The sequence below is a fragment of the Genypterus blacodes genome, unplaced genomic scaffold (assembly GCF_046128005.1).
Source record: "Genypterus blacodes isolate CSIRO-AG114 ecotype Tasmania unplaced genomic scaffold, CSIRO-AGI_Gbla_v1 ptg000133l_1, whole genome shotgun sequence".
Lineage (NCBI taxonomy): Eukaryota > Metazoa > Chordata > Actinopteri > Ophidiiformes > Ophidiidae > Genypterus > Genypterus blacodes.
Window position 1 is genome coordinate 8,586,900 of NW_027466935.1, and position 16,168 is coordinate 8,603,067.

The window sequence follows — 16,168 nt, forward strand, 5'->3', positions numbered from 1 at the left end:
AGCTGTACAGTTCTCCTCATCTGATCCAGTGGGACACTGGCGCAGCCCGTCACAGCGGGCCGAGGCATCGACACAGCCGACAGAGTCCAAACATGGAAACCGACCGGGCGGGCAGGCCGAAGAGCCCACAGCTGGAAAACACCTTTGAGTTTGTTCTTTCCATCGCAGGCTCAGGATTGATTCACCTTAAACAATTTATTAACACCAAACTTGACCAAATTCTGAGGGACACATACCAACGCAGTCCATTTCATCAGATCCATCCAGACAGTCTCCATCTCCATCACATCTCCAGATATGTGGGACACACTGCCCATCATCACACTGCCACTGACCATGACGGCATCCCAGATTCTGGCCTACGTAGAGACACAGACAGGAAGAAACATCTCCAAACCAACCTCTGCTCTTTGGACCATGCAGCTGTTTGAGTTCAAATCTCATTTAAAGAGGCTTTTGTTGAGGTTTTAAAAGATAAAAGCTGTAAGTCATCTCATGCAAGACATGTATCGGCATGTCTAACAGGAATAACACCATGAAAAAAGGCACACACGATCTAAGGGGTGTATGAATGTCCGATATTGGGCTTGGGAAGCTTCAAACTACAAATTTAATAAAACATTTGACGTATGACTTTCTGAAATTTAGAAATGAAAATACCTGAGCAATTTAATAAAGTTATAGTGGAAGGAGGTTACATTTCTGAGTGATGATTTCGTTAGCAAAAACAATAGTTCTAAATATTTCCAAATGGTTCAATTTTGTTCAATGCGGAGAATTAACCTAGAAAAAAATACGAAAATTAGAACTCCATATTTTTTTTTAACCAACATTTCCATCGGAGTGAAGAAATTAACCGACAAACACACTAAGAATCTCAATAATCTAACCGCACGAATAGCGCAAGAGAGAAACCCCCCGCACATTTCGAAACGATGAGAACACAAATGACGCAAATCAGTTAATTACCTCTGGAAATCCACCAAGTAGCCAGAAAAATTAAACAAACGAACTGGCGGGAGTCCATCGCGGCCGCCGCAGCTCATCTGGGACAAACGGCGTCAGCTGAGAGGAAACGCTTTTATCCTCACACAGGTGCGTCGACGACACGCACGAAGAAGAAATCAAAGTCACGCATGATGACGTGTTGCTGTTTGATGTTATGGCAGCAGCTCAATCTATCAATCAATCAATTAATCTATCTATCTTTCTCATTTGAAGCTATGAATGTTGCATCTTGGGTTGTTATACATTGAACACCTTTTGTACAGTAAAGAATATGATGTAGCCATATGCATAAATTCCCATTTAATGCTTTTGTTTAAACTTAACTAAACATCTGTAAATACACTCCACTGAAAAACCTATGGTGCTATTTCCATAAATATGTGAAGGAAACTACTGATAAATAATAGACTAGGAAAATGTGCAAACTTCCATGTACTGAAGAAAATAGCTGGTTTTAGGCTTCAGTGGAAAAAAATGTTAATTGTTGAAGTGAAGTGAAAATTAATCAGAGACAAAACAATATATATAGCCGAGATCAGTTGAAACGGCAACAAAGAAACAAAGACAAACACTTTTAATTTCATTGTGTGGCAAGTATAGTAGCTTAGATAACTACAGAACAAATGAACAAATCTATAGACAGAAACAAAGGTAGATAGACACTTTATTAGTTCTTCAATGTTCTTCTCTGGCTGTTTTTAATTTAATTCAAGTGTCCTTTTCTTTTCCCACTGCTTTTAATATTCTCTTGTAAAGCACTTCAAAGTGCCTTGTTGCTGAAATGTGTTCTATAAATAAACTTGCCTTGCCTGCAACTGGACTTGCAGTATAGACTCAACACACTTGTTAATCTGTGACTGCTGATTCAATGTTGGGGCTCATACACTGAAGCTGAACACTTCCAACTCTGGCATGTGTCTTTTCAAGTGATGCTTTGTGGACATGTTTTCCTACATTCTGAACTATGGGTCTTTCCCAGCGTGGGTTCTCATGTGGACTTCGAGACTTCCGTTGTGAATGAAGTTTTTTACCACAAACTGAGCAACTAAATGGCTTCCTTTCCTGTGTGGATTCTCCCATGTCTCTTCAGATCTCCACATGTAGTGAAGGTTTTCCCACATACCAAGCAATGATATGGCTTCTCTCCAGTGTGGGTTCTAATATGGACTTTCAGATTGCCCTTTTTATTAAAGTTTTTGCCACAAACAGAGCAACTAAATAGCTTCTCTCTTGTGTGGGTTATCATATGATTCTTCAGTCTCCCATTTACAACAAACTTTTTATGACAAACTGGGCAACTAAATGGCTTCTCTCCTGTGTGGATCCTCATGTGGATCTTCAGTTCTCTATGTTTTGTGAAGGTTTTACCACAATCTGAGCAACAAAATGGCCTCTCTCCTGTGTGGATTCTCAGGTGGAATGTCAGACCACTTTTTCGAGTGAAGGTTTTACCACATACAGAGCAACTATATGGCTTCTCTCCTGTGTGTATTCTCACATGTTGCTTCAGTTCGCTGTTCGAAGTGAAGTTTTTACCACAAACAGAGCAACTAAATGGCTTCTCTCCTGCGTGGATTCTCATATGGACTTTCAGATGTGCATTTCGAGTAAAGTTTCCACCACACACCGAGCAACTAAATCGCCTTAACTGGCATTTCAAATGACCCTTCAGGCATGCACTTTGAGGCTTTTTTTTGCTGGCTGGTTGTAAATTACTATCTGGACCACAGTTATTGGTTATTTCTACATGGTCCTTTCCACCAGCTTCAGTTCTTATCCTCTTAGTTGAGATACTGGATGGAGGCTCCGCATCTGTGTTTACATCACATTGAATTTGATATAGCTGCGAGGACTGAATTTTCGCTTCACCATCTTCACTCTTGACAGAATCTCCCTGATCATGAAGCTGCTCTACCTCCTGACTGATCCAGAGTGTCTCAAGTTCCTCTTTACTAGGTTGGGGCTCTGGCTCCTCCTGGTCCAGACTCTGGCACCACTTTTGCTGCACCACCAGCTGCTGGATGTCTTCAGGTAATGCTGGAAAATATCCCAATATCGAAAGTTAAGACGCTATGCTATTGTTTTCCCTGCAATACATGAAAATAATAAACAACAAATCCCAGAAAACTTTATGTAGGACTGTTAAAGATAAGACACTTGTCACAGCAACAGCAGAGGAAACCATATTCGCCATCTTTTGAGTGTTGTGTCCTGCTGTTTTCTCATTTTTCATGTCATCAATAACTGGTTGAATATGATTACCTAGATAACAGTCCCTGGTCAGGTCCAGCTGTCCACCGTCCTCTCCATCAGCTTCTGTCTCCATCTGTTCCACTAAGCTCCTTGATAGCAGCTCTGCCTCTGTGTTCTCCTCAGTTTGATTTTGATGAAGGTGTGTGGAATGAACTTCCCTTTCATCATCTTCACTCTTCACAGGGACCCTCGTTTTCCCAGCCTCCTCCACACCATGAAGCTGCTCTCCTTCTTCACTGGTCCAGAGTTCCCTCTGTTCTTCTTTAATGTGTGGGGGCTCTGGCTCCTCCTGGTCAAAACTGAGTCTCCACTCCTGCTGCTGGATGTCTGCAGGAAATACAAAAGCACACAAACACAAAATGGATAAGTATGATTTTATTTTCACCTAAACCTGTAGGGATATAACTTTGAGAATTGTCAAAGTTAAGCATGGGGTAATTATTACGGTTAGGTTAGTCATTTACTGTAATAATTTGGAACAAACTTATCACAAACAGCAAAATAAATTAGCTTCTATTAAACCTGATAAATAATGTGTCCAAAGTGTTGATGGTACAGATACTGTGTGGAAAAACTCCATCAGACTTCATTGTGATTCATTGTCTCTAGCTGCAGTTGGCAGGAACCCGTGAACGACACAATGTCAATAGAGTTCATGTTCATGAGTGTGTTATGCGAGTTTAAATATGAAGATAAATCGTAAAAGTGAACAAACCTGCTCTATATCATCGAACTTCCGGGGTGAGAGCAGCACGCAGTTGTTTGTGTTGATGGCCGATTCGTCGTTATGATCGACTAAATTTCTCCTCGTACTCTACTATCGTTCTTTATAAACAGTTCGAGGATCTCACCAACAGCCGCAGTGAGCCGCTCATTCACCTGCACTCTCAGCATTTGGAGTTAAGACATTTTCACTCGACCAGAGGAAAATTTCCTCCAAACTCCTCCGGTCAATGGTCAAATGTTCTTTTTTTACCCCCAAGTTGTATCGGTTGGATGTCCAGCTAACTGATACGTTAGCCCCGCCATCTGGCCTGGAGTGTGGATCTATATGGAGTAGGGTGTGTGTTTGAATCTGCTGCAGAACCTCATCCAAAGTGCGATTTATCAGCTTTTTCTGTGCTCACTATTAGGTGGCGGCAAACACCCCCCCACCCTGCAGAACCTCATCCGAAGTGCCATTAATTAGCATTATTCGAACAAAGATACCCCAGCACCTTCTGTGCTCACTATAAACTGGTAGAATTAAATCAGTAAGCCCCCCCACACACACGCGACTCCAACATATTATTTGCTGAATATTTGTATTGAAGAAAGCATCTCATATAACAATAAGCATGCGATTAACAAACACAATGTAGTTTGTCTTAATACTTGGAGGGGAAGTACAAAGAAAAAGGGAATAAACTGATTGGAACAGTTACACAAATGAGCACAATGTTCTTAGTAGAGACTACATGAGTAAAATGATTCTTACAGATAATAATGAATTTTAAAAAACAAAGCAAACATGCATCATCAGCTAAGCATCAATCAAAAATGCATCAGATCTGATGGCAAAACCTCTGCAAAGTCACCTGCAAGACATCTACATCTCCAAATGGACACAGACCAGCCACGACTGAATCAGGTCTGTCAGCATTGACTGTAAATCATTGAATCAATCCTTATGACGTGGTCATTCAATACATTGTTCATGACCACTCATGCAAATATTTGAACTCCTCTCACTTCCATCAGTTAAAAAATGTTTTTGAATGTTTTTGGGCCTTAATCTTTCAAATTCAGCATCTTTATTTTCTGCTCTCAACACAATTGTGTTTTCTTATCTGTGACTGCTGATTGAATATTGGAGCTGAAAACACTGAAGCTGAACACTTCCAACTCTGGCATGTGTCTTTTCAACTGATGCTTTGTGGACATCTTCTCCCTCCCTCAACTAAAGGTCTTTCCCAGTGTGGGTTCTCATGTGGACTTTAAGACTTCCGTCGTGAGTGAAGTTTTTACCACAAACTGAGCAACTAAATGGCTTCTCTCCTGTGTGGATTCTCACATGTCTCTTCAGATTTCCACATGTAGTGAAGGTTTTGCCACATACCAAGCAACTAAATGGCTTCTCTCCTGTGTGGATGCTCATATGTCGTTTCAGATGTGAATTTCGAGTAAAGTTTCTACCACACAGCGAGCAACTAAATGGCTTCTCTCCTGTGTGGATTCTGAGGTGGACTTTCAGTTTTGCACTCCAACTGAAGTTTTTACCACAAACTGAGCAACTAAATCGCTTCTCTCTTGAGTGGATTTTCAAATGGACTTTCAGTTTTCCACTCGAAGTGAAGTTTTTACCACATACAGAGCAACTAAATGGCTTCTCTCCTGTGTGGTTTCTCACATGTTTCTTCAGTGCTCCTTTTGTATTGAAAATTTTACCACAGACCGAGCAACTTAATGGCTTTAACTGAATTTTCAGTTGATCCTTCAGGCGTGCACTTCGAGTGAAGTTTTTACTGGCTGGTTCTAAATTACTATCTGGACCAAGGTTATTGGACTTTTCTACATGGTCCTTTCCACCAGCTTCAGTTCTTATCCTCTTAGTTGTGATACTGGATGGAGGCTCTGCCTCTGTGTTAACATCACATTGAATTTGATATAGCTGTGAGGACTGAACTCCCGCTTCACCATCTTCACTCTTTACAGACTCTCTCAGATCATGAAGCTGCTCTACCTCCTGACAAATCCAGAATGCCTCCAGTTCCTCTTTACTAGGTTGGGGCTCTGGCTCCTCCTGGTCACGACTCGGGCACCACATTTGCTGCACCACCAGTTGCTGGTTGTCTTCAGGTAATGCTGAAAAATATCCCAAACTTTAGAAGTTATGCTACTGTTTTCCCTGCAATACATGAAAAAATAAACAACAAATCCCAGAAACTTTACATGGGACTGTTTAACTGACATAAGTCACTTGTCACAGCAACAACAGAGGAAACCATATTCGCCATCTTTTGAGTGTTGTGTCCTGTTGTTTCAAATTTTTTTGTCATCTTTTGTCATCAATAAGTGGTTGTAAATGACTACCTGAATCAGAGTTCCTGGGCATGTCCAGCTGTTCACCGTCCTCTCCATCAGCTTCTGTCTTCATCAATTCCCCTGAGCTGCTTGGTAGAAGCTCTGCCTCTGTGTTCTCCTCAGTTTGATTTTGATGAAGCTGTGTGGACTGAACTTCCCTTTCATCATCTTCACTCTTCACAGGGACCCTCGTGATCTCAGCCTCCTCCACACCATGCAGCTGCTCTCCTTCTTCACTGGTCCAGAGTTCCCTCTGTTCCTCTTTAATGTGTGGGGGCTCTGGCTCCTCCTGGTCAAAACTGAGTCTCCAATCCTGCTGCACCAACAACTGCTGGATGTCTGCAGGAAATAGAGAAGCACACAAACACATAATGATAAAAGTATGTGTAACCAGGTGAAATCTGATGTGCTTATGGTTATACTGTGCACTTGCCGCAAAACAATACTGTCCCCTTAAGAAACAAGGTTTGTTGTGTACTAGTCAAGAGAGTGTGGCGTTCGAGTCACGTAGGACAAGTGGCGCAGGAAAATGGCTGAGTGCGTCTTGACAGGACTGCATTAATTGTTGGGGTAAACATTTGACGGACATTTGACGGTGTTGCTGCAGTTTATAAGTGTGAGTTTGGTCACACATTCAGAAATGGAGGCAATTCAGTAGAACAAACAGTTACCTGTGTGTTGTAACTACTTATCTTCATACAATGTGGTTATTCCTCTGTGTGTATAGAGGTGAGACGAGGAGCGTTCCAGTAGTTGTCAAAGTGAGTTTCTGTTTACGTCTAAAATGGATATTATATTGTGTACATTTTTTGAGTAAATGTCAATGACATTCCAGTTGGGTTTGTACTGACAATTGACCTTCATTCACGCTTGTGTACATTTAATGTGGTGAACTTCTGTGTGACTTAATATTTGTATTGTATGATGTGTGTTACTTTTTGTAGTGAGACTGAAGATTTCCCACTACCGTTGTTAACCATTGTATTAAAGGTCAAGGAATAAATATCCCCAAACTGTAGTCAACAACAAATAACTGACGGTTATTCTCTCCCGGCTACATGTGATTTTTATTTTCACTTAAACCTGTATGGATATAACATTTGAGAAATGTCAGTTAATTATGGGGTAACGATTATGGTTAAGTGAATTATTTACTGTAATAATTTCCAACAAACGTATCCATCTATTAAACCTGACAAATAATGTGTCCAAAGTGTCGATAGTACAGATAGTGTAGAAAAACTCTATCCGACTTGGATTCTAGCTGTAGTTAGCAGGAACCCATGAACGCCACAATGTCATTTGAATTTGCATATCCTCATGTACATGAGAGCGTTTGTATGAGTTAATATATGAAGATAAAAACGTCAAAGTGAACAAACCTGCTCTATATAATCGAACTTCGGGGTTGAGGGCAGCACGCAGTTGTTTGTGTTGATGGTCGACTCGTTGTTGTGATCGACTAAACTCCTCCTCGTACTCTACTATCGTTCTTTCAAACAGTCCGAGGATCTCACCAACAGCCGCAGTGAGCCGCTCATTCACCTGCACTCTCAGAACTTGGAGTTTAGACATTTTCACTCGACGGCGGGAACGTTTCCTCCAGACAATCCGTGTTGACGCGCTAAACTCCACAGACTGCTGCAGATGTTAGCCTAGCTTCAGTAGCTTCCGGGAGTTGAGACGAGCAGCGCGCAGGCAGATCGATCCTCACGTGCAGGCGATCCAGCGCTGCATGATGACGAAAACAGAGAGGGCTCGTAAACGTAGATGTTGTTCTTCCTTTGGCGGTTGGAGGACCAGCTAATTGGCGCGTTAGCGCCGCCATCTGGCCGGAAGTGTGTTTGAATCTCCTGCAGAACCTCATCCGAAGTGCCATCTATCAGCGTTATTCGAACCAAGATAACCCAGCACCTTCTGTGATCACTATAAACTCCGGTAGAAATAAATCAGTAAGCCCCCCCCCCCCCCCCACACACACACACACACAGACGTGACTCCAAAATATTATTTGCTGAATATTTTCATTAAAAGGCATCAGACATAGCAATGAGCATGTGATCTTAATACTTAGAGGGGAAGTACAAAGAAAAAGGGAATAAACTAAAGGGAACAGTTACACAAATGAGCACAATGTTCTCAGTAGAGACTACATGAGTAAAATGATTCTTACAGATTATAATGAATTTAAAAAAACAAAGCAAACATGCATCATCAGCTAAGAAGAGAGGAAGAAGGAGACCATTGCCAAACATCAAATTGTCCATAGTTGCATTTTCAGCTATGAATCAATCTAAAATGCATCGGATCTGATGGCAAAACCTCTGCAAAGTCACCTGCAAGACATCTACATCTCCAAATGGACAGAAACCAACCACGACTGTATCAAGTCTGTCAGCATTGACTCTTAATCATTGAATCAATCCTTTTGACGTGGTCATTCAACACATTGTTCATGTGCACCCATGTAAATATTTGAACTCCTCTTACTTCCATCAGTTGGAAATTGTTTTTGAATGATTTTAAGCCTCAAACTTTCTAATTCGGCATCTTTATTTTCTGCTGCTCTCAACACAATTGTGTTTTCTTATCTGTGACTGCTGATTGAATATTGGAGCTGAAAACACTGAAGCTGAACACTTCCATCTCTGGCATGTGTCTTTTCAACTAATAATTTGTGGACATCTCTTCCCTCATTCTGAACAACTAAAGGTCTTTCCCAGTGTGGGTTGTCATGTGGACTTTGAAAGCTCCATTTTGAATAAAGTTTTTACCACAAACTGAGCAACTAAATGGCTTCTCTTCTGTGTGGATTCTCACATGTCTCTTCAGATTTCCACATGTAGTGAAGGTTTTACCACAAACTGAGCAACTAAATGGCCTCTCTCCTGTGTGGATTCTTACATGTCTCCTCAGATTTCCAAATGTAGTGAAGGGTTTACCACATACTGAGCAACTACATAGCGTCTCTTTTGTGTGGGTTGTCATGTGGACTTTCAGATTTCCGTTGTGAGTGAAGTTTTTACCACAAACTGAGCAACTATATGGCTTCTCTCCTGTGTGGATTCTCATATGGTCTCTCAGTTTTCCACTCCAAGAGAAGTTTTTTCCACAAACTGAGCAACAAAATGGCCTCTCTCCTGTGTGGATTCTCAGGTGGTATGTCAGACTATCATTTCGAGTGAAGTTTTTACCACATACCGTGCAACTAAATGGCTTCTCTCTTGTGTGGATTCTCACATGTTTATTCAGATCTCCAGTCATAGTGAAGTTTTTACCACAAACTGAGCAACAAAATGGCTTCTGTCCTGTGTGGATTCTCATATGGACTTTCAGATGGGCATTTCGAGTAAAGTTTCCATCACACACCGAGCAACTAAATCGCCTTGACTGGCTTTTCAAATGACCCTTCAGGCGTGCACTTCGAGTGGAGTATTTACTGGCTGGTTGTAAATTACTATCTGGACCAAAGTTATGGGACTTTTCCATTAGGTCCTTTCTACCAGCTTCAGTTCTTATCCTCTTAGTTGTGATAATGGATGGAGGCTCTGCCTCTGTGTTAACATCACATTGAATTTGATATAGCTGCTTCACTGTTTTCACTCTTGACAGAATCTCCCAGATCATGAAGCTGCTCTACCTCCTGACTGATATAGAGTGCCTTCAGTTCCTCTTGAATAGGTTGGGACTCTGGCTCCTCCTGGTCCAGACTCTGGCACCACTTTTGCTGCACCACCAGCTGCTGGTTGTCTTCAGGTAATGCTGAAAAATATCCCAAACTTTAGCAGTTATGCTACTGTTTTCTCTGTAATACATGAAAATAATAAACAACAAATCCCAGAAACCTTTATGTAGGACTGTTGAACATAGCTCACTTGTCACAGCAACAACAGAGGAAACCATATTCGCCATCTTTTGAATGTTGTGTCCTGTTGTTTTCTCATTTTTCATGTCGTCAATAACTGGTTGAATATGATTACCTAGATAACAGTCCCTGGTCAGGTCCAGCTGTCCACCGTCCTCTCCATCAGCTTCTGTCTCCCTCTGTTCCACTGAGCTCCTTGATAGAAGCTCTGCCTCTGTGTTCTCCTCAGTTTGATTTTGATGAAGCTGTGTGGACTGATCTTCCCTTCCATCATCTTCACTCTTCACAGGGACCCTCGTTTTCCCAGCCTCCTCCACACCACGAAGCTGCTCTCCTTCTTCACTGGTCCAGAGTTCTCTCTGTTCCTCTTTAATGTGTGGGGGCTCTGGCTCCTCCTGGTCAAAACTGAGTCTCCACTCCTGCTGCACCAACAGCTGCTGGATGTCTGCAGGAAATACAAAAGCACACAAACACAAAATGGATAAGTATGATTTTATTTTCACCTAAACCTGTAGGGATATACCTTTGAGAATTGTCAGTTAAGTATGGGGTAACGATTATGGTCAGGTAAATCATTTACTGTAATCATTTCCAACAAACTTATCACAAACAGCAAAATAAATTAGCTTCTATTAAACCTGATAATGTGTCCAAAGTGTCAATAGTACAGATACTGTAGAAAAACTCCATCAGACTTTGATTCATTGTCTCTAGCTGCAGTTAGTGGGAACCAGTGAACAACACAATGTCAATAGAGTTCATGTTCATGAGTGTGTTATGTGAGTTTAAATATGAAGATAAATCGTAAAAGTGAACAAACCTGCTCTATATCATCGAACTTCCGGGGTGAGAGCAGCACGCAGTTGTTTGTGTTGATGATCTATTCGTTGTTGTGATCGACTAAATTCCTCCTCGTACTCTACTATCGTTCTTTCAAACAGTTCGAGGATCTCACCAACAGCCGCAGTGAGCCGCTCATTCACCTGCACTCTCAGCATTTGGAGTTAAAACATTTTCAACTCAATTTCCTCCAGACAAACTCCTCCGGTCAATGGTCAAATGTTCTTTATTTGCCCCCAAGTTGTATCGGTTGGATGTCCAGCTAACTGATGCGTTAGCCACACCATCTGGCCTGGAGTGTGGATCTATATGGAGTAGGGTGTGTGTTTGAATCTGCTGCAGAACCTCATCCAAAGTGCCATTTATCAGCGTTTTCTGTGCTCACTATTGGGTGGCAGCAACCCTCCTCCGCCCCACACACACACATACGCAACTCCAACATATTATTTGCTGAATATTTGTATTGAAGAAAGCATCTCATATAACTATAAGCACACAATTAACAAACACATTGTAGTTTGTCTTAATACTTAGAGGGGAAGTACAAAGAAAAAGGGAATAAACTAATGGGAACAGTTACACAAATGAGCACAATGTTCTTAGTAGAGACTACATGAGTAAAATGATTCTTACAGATAATAATGAATTAAAAAAAAACAAAGCAAACATGCATCATCAGCTAAGAAGAGAGGAGGAAGGAGAACATTGCCAAACATCAAATTGTCCATAGTTGCATTTTCAGCTCTGCAGCAATGTAAAATGCATCAGATCTGATGGCAAAACCTCTGCCAGGTGACCTGCAAGATGTCTACATCTCCAAATGGACAGAGACCAGCCACGACTGAATCAAGTCTGTCAGCATTGACTCTTCTCCCTCATTCTGAACAACTAAAGGTCTTTCCCAGTGTGGGTTCTCATGTGGACTTTGAAAGCTCCATTTTGAATAAAGTTTTTACCACAAACTGAGCAATTAAATGGCTTCTCTCCCGTGTGGATTCTCATATGTAGTTTCAGCTGTGCATTTCGAGAAAAGTTTCTACCACACACCAAGCAACTAAATGGCGTCTCTCCTGTGTGGATTCTCATATGTAGTTTTAGATATGCATTTCGAGTAAAGTTTCTACCACACAGCGAGCAACTAAATGGCCTCTCTCCTGTGTGGGTTCTCATATGGATTGTCAGATTTGCATTTTGGTTAAAGTTTTTACCACAAACTGAGCAATGATATGGCTTCTCTCCTGTGTGTATTCTCACATGGATCGTCAGATCACTATTTGTAGTGAAGTTTTTACCACAAACTGAACAACTAAATGGCTTCTCTCCTGTGTGGAATCTCATATGGACTTTCAGATATGAACTTTGAGCAAAGTATTTACCACACAGCGAGCAACTAAATGGCTTTGACTGGATTTTCAAATGACCCTTTAGGCGTGCATTGCGAGTCGTTTTTTTGCTGGCTGATTGTAAATTACTATCTGGACCAGGGTTATTGGACTGAACAACAAGGTCCTTTCTACCAGCTTCAGTTCTTATCCTCTTAGTTGTGATACTGGATGGAGGCTTTGCCTCTGTGTTAACATCACATTGAATTTGATATAGCTGTGAGGACTGAACTTCCGCTTCACCATCTTCACTCTTTACAGACTCTCTCAGATCATGAAGCTGCTCTACCTCCGGACTGATCCAGAATGCCTCCAGTTCCTCTATAATAGGTTGGGGCTCTGGCTCCTCCTGGTCACGACTCGGGCACCACATTTGCTGCACCACCAGCTGCTGGATGTCTTCAGGTAATGCTGAAAAATATCCCAAACTTTAGAAGTTATGCTATTGTTTTCCCTGCAATACATGAAAATAATAAACAACAAATCCCAGAAACCTGACGTAGGACTGTTTAACTGACATAAGTCACTTGTCACCGCAACAACAGAGAAAACCATATTTGCCATCTTTTGAATGTAGTGCCCTGTTTCTAATTTTTTTGTCATCTTTTGTCATCAATAAGTGGTTGTAAATAACTACCTGGATCAGAGTTCCTGGGCATGTCCAGCTGTTCACCGTCCTCTCCATCAGCTTCTGTCTTCATCAATTCCCCTGAGCTGCTTGGTAGAAGCTCTGCCTCTGTGTTCTCCTCAGTTTGATTTTGATGAAGCTGTGTGGACTGAACTTCCTTCTCATCAACTTCACTCTTCACAGGGACCCTCGTGATCTCAGCCTCCTCCACACCATGAAGCTGCTCTCCTTCTTCACTGGTCCAGAGTTCCCTCTGTTCCTCTTTAATGTGTGGGGGCTCTGGCTCCTCCTGGTCAAAACTGAGTCTACACTCCTGCTGCACCAGCAGCTGCTGGATGTCTGCAGGAAATAGAGAAGCACACAAACACATAATGAGAAAGTATGTGTAACCAGGGGAAATCTGATGTGCTTACGGTTATACTGCGTGCACACTGCAAAACAAAACTGTCCCTATAAGAAACAAGGTTTGTTGTGTAGTGGGCACGACAGTGTGGCATTCCATAGCTTGTCACGCAGGACAAGTGGCGCGGGAAAATGGCTGAGTGCGTCTTGACAGAAGGACTGCATTAATTGTTGGGGTAAACATTTGACAGTGTTGCTGCAGTTTATAGCGTTATAATAGTTTGGTCACACATTCAGAAATGGAGGCAATTCAGTAGAACATAGAGCAATCCCTGTGTTGTAACCATTTATCTTCTCACAATGTGGATATTCCTGCGTGTGTATAGAGGAGACGAGAAGCGTTCCACTACTTCACAGGCGTCAAACTCAAGGTCTGCGGGCCGAATCGGACCCACCACGTCATTTGATGTCGCCTGCGAAAGCAAATATAAAATAAACGTCTTTGTCGCTTTTGGGCGTACATTGTGCATAAATTACATTTCTCGCATGTCAATTTTGCGACCCATTAAGTGATGGCAAATGACCGACAATAAAATGCAGCGTTTCCAAATCGGTGTATAAAGAAGGTGATTTTCAGAGGATATTTCTGATATTTTAGTTAATGATTCCTTCTGGCAATTTCCGCCTGTGAACGGCTCTCCCTGCCTTACGATCTTCTCAAATCGATCTTGCTCCCCCCAGCTTTCCACAGCGGTATCCAAATCGCTCTTTTATGGTCATTTCCAGCTTGGCACTTTTCAGTAAATGCTGCGTGTTCGTTCTGAAAATGTCTTTGAACATTTTGCCCTTTACTTCTTATTTATTATAATTTCTATTTAATTACTCCCCATATAGCAAACACATTATTAATATTTATTATTATTTCTCTCCTGTATTGTTGTCAGGGAAAGCATATTGAAACTGTCCAGGCAGAATTTAACTCTATGTTCTTCCAAGACTTCTTTGGAGTTATCAGCGGCTAGTGAGTCAGTTAAGTTCACATTTCTACACAGATGTGGGAATGTATGTACATTTAAAATGATTTCTAGACCTTGACAAGTTGTTTTATATATACTTTGTTGTTACTATTGTTTATTGTTGAAATTGGACTTGTTTTACTTAAGAAATTTCAGGTTGTTCATAATGTTTTGTAAAAAGAAAAAGTTAAATAAAAGTAACCATTTGCAATATGAACTTGTACTTCTTTTTCACTAAAACAAGGGAAAAACTTCAGTTGTCCATTTATAGGTTATTATGCTATGATTTTACTGATCTGGCCCACTTGAGTTTAAATTGGCCGAATGTAGCCTCGAACTAAAATGAGTTTGGCACCCCTGCACTTGTTGTTCAAGTGAGTTTTGTTTCTGTTTATCTCTAAAATAGATATTATAGTCTGACAAATGTCAATGGCATTCAAGTTGGGTTTGTACGGACAATTGACCTTCATTCACGTTTGTGTACATTTAATGTGGTGAACTTATGACTTAATATTTGTAATGTATGATGTGTGTTCCATTTTGAATTGAGACTAACCAACTACCGTTGTTAACCATTGTATTAAAGGAAAAAAGATCCCCAAACTGTAGTCAACAACAAATAACTGACGGTTATTCTCTCCCGGCTACATGTGATTTTATTTTCACCCAAACCTGTAGCGGTATAAACTTTGAGAAATGTCAACGTTAAGTATGGGGTAACGATTATGGTTCGGTAAATCATTTACTTGAATAATTTCCAACAAACTTATACCGAACAGCTAAATAAATTAGCTTCTATTGAACCTGACAAACAATGTGTCCAAAGTGTCGATGGTACAGATACCGTGTAGAAAAACTCCATCCGACTTGGATTTATTGTCTCTAGCTGCAGTTAGCAGGGACCCGTGAACGCCACAATGTCATTAGAATTTGCACTCCTCGTGTACATGAGAGCGTTTAAATGAGTTTAAATATGAAGATAAAAACGTCAAAGTGAACAAACCTGCTCTATATAATCGAACTTCGGGGTTGAGGGCAGCACGCAGTTGTTTGTGTTGATGGTCGACTCGTTGTTGTGATCGACTTAATTCCTCCTCGTACTCTATTATCGTTCTTTCAAATAGTCCGAGGATCTCACCAACAGCCGCAGTGAGCCGCTCATTCACCTGCACTCTCAGCACTTGGAGTTTAGACATTTTCACTCGACGGCGGGAACGTTTCCTCCAGACAAACTCCTCCGTGTTGACGAGCTAAACTCCACAGACTGCTGCAGATGTGAGCTTAGCTTCAGTGGCTATCGGGAGATAAGACGAGCAACGCGCCGGCAGAACGATCCTCACACGCAGACGATCTGGCGCCGCATGATGACGAAAACAAAGAGGGCGCGTAACCATAGAATGTTGTCTCTCCTTTGGCGGTTGGGGGTCCAGCTAATTGGCGCATTAGCGCCGCCATCTGGCCTGGAGTGTGTTTGTTTCTGCTGCAGAACCTCATTCGAAGTCCCATTTATCAGCGTTATTCGAACAAAGATACCCCAACACCTTCTGTGCTCACTACAAGCTGGTAGAAGTAAATCAGTAAGGCCACCCCCCCCACACACACACCACTCAACATATTATTTGCTGAATATTTTTATTGTACGCATCAGTGAGCATGCGATTAAAAAACACTTTGTAGTTTGTCTTCATACTGAGAGGGGGAATACAAATAAAAAAGGGAAAACTAATAGGTACAGTTACACAAGTGAGCACAATGTTCTTAGTAGAGATTA

At 41.4% G+C, this 16,168-nt stretch overlaps 1 protein-coding gene and 1 pseudogene across 4 annotated transcripts; both read right to left on the bottom strand.

Moving 5' to 3' along the window:
* Positions 1–1,575: 1,575 nt before the first annotated feature.
* Positions 1,576–8,255, bottom strand: LOC143011385 (uncharacterized; annotated as a pseudogene).
* A 1,430-nt stretch (positions 8,256–9,685) lies between these two features.
* Positions 9,686–15,775, bottom strand: LOC143011380 (uncharacterized). 4 transcript variants are annotated; one of them, XR_012964908.1, is made up of 5 exons: positions 15,401–15,775; positions 13,049–13,378; positions 12,701–12,822; positions 10,305–10,634; positions 9,687–10,086 (listed from the first exon to the last, which is right to left on the bottom strand). XR_012964908.1 is itself a non-coding variant. In XM_076164237.1 (4 exons), the coding sequence occupies exons 1-4, from the start codon at positions 15,591–15,593 to the stop codon at positions 9,890–9,892; spliced, it is 1,050 nt and encodes a 349-aa protein (XP_076020352.1). In that variant the 5' UTR covers positions 15,594–15,775; the 3' UTR covers positions 9,686–9,889. The 4 variants fall into 4 exon arrangements, 3 of the variants coding, with proteins under 3 accessions (XP_076020352.1, XP_076020351.1, XP_076020349.1); XM_076164237.1 differs by lacking the exon at positions 12,701–12,822 and having other exon boundaries at positions 9,686–10,086; XM_076164236.1 differs by lacking the exons at positions 9,687–10,086; positions 10,305–10,634 and having other exon boundaries at positions 10,672–12,822; positions 13,049–13,132; positions 13,163–13,378.
* Positions 15,776–16,168: the final 393 nt, after the last annotated feature.

What these genes read in the sequence shown, in the direction of transcription:
- LOC143011380 (XM_076164234.1), bottom strand. Translation starts at nt 15,593, where the DNA reads ATGTCTAAACTCCAAGTGCTGAGAGTGCAGGTGAATGAGCGGCTCACT. An exon ending in AGTTCGATTATATAGAGCAG is followed by an intron (nt 13,379 to 15,400) that starts GTTTGTTCACTT and finishes TATTTCCTGCAG; the next exon opens with ACATCCAGCAGCTGCTGGTG. An exon ending in GCCCAGGAACTCTGATCCAG is followed by an intron (nt 12,823 to 13,048) that starts GTAGTTATTTAC and finishes GATATTTTTCAG; the next exon opens with CATTACCTGAAGACATCCAG.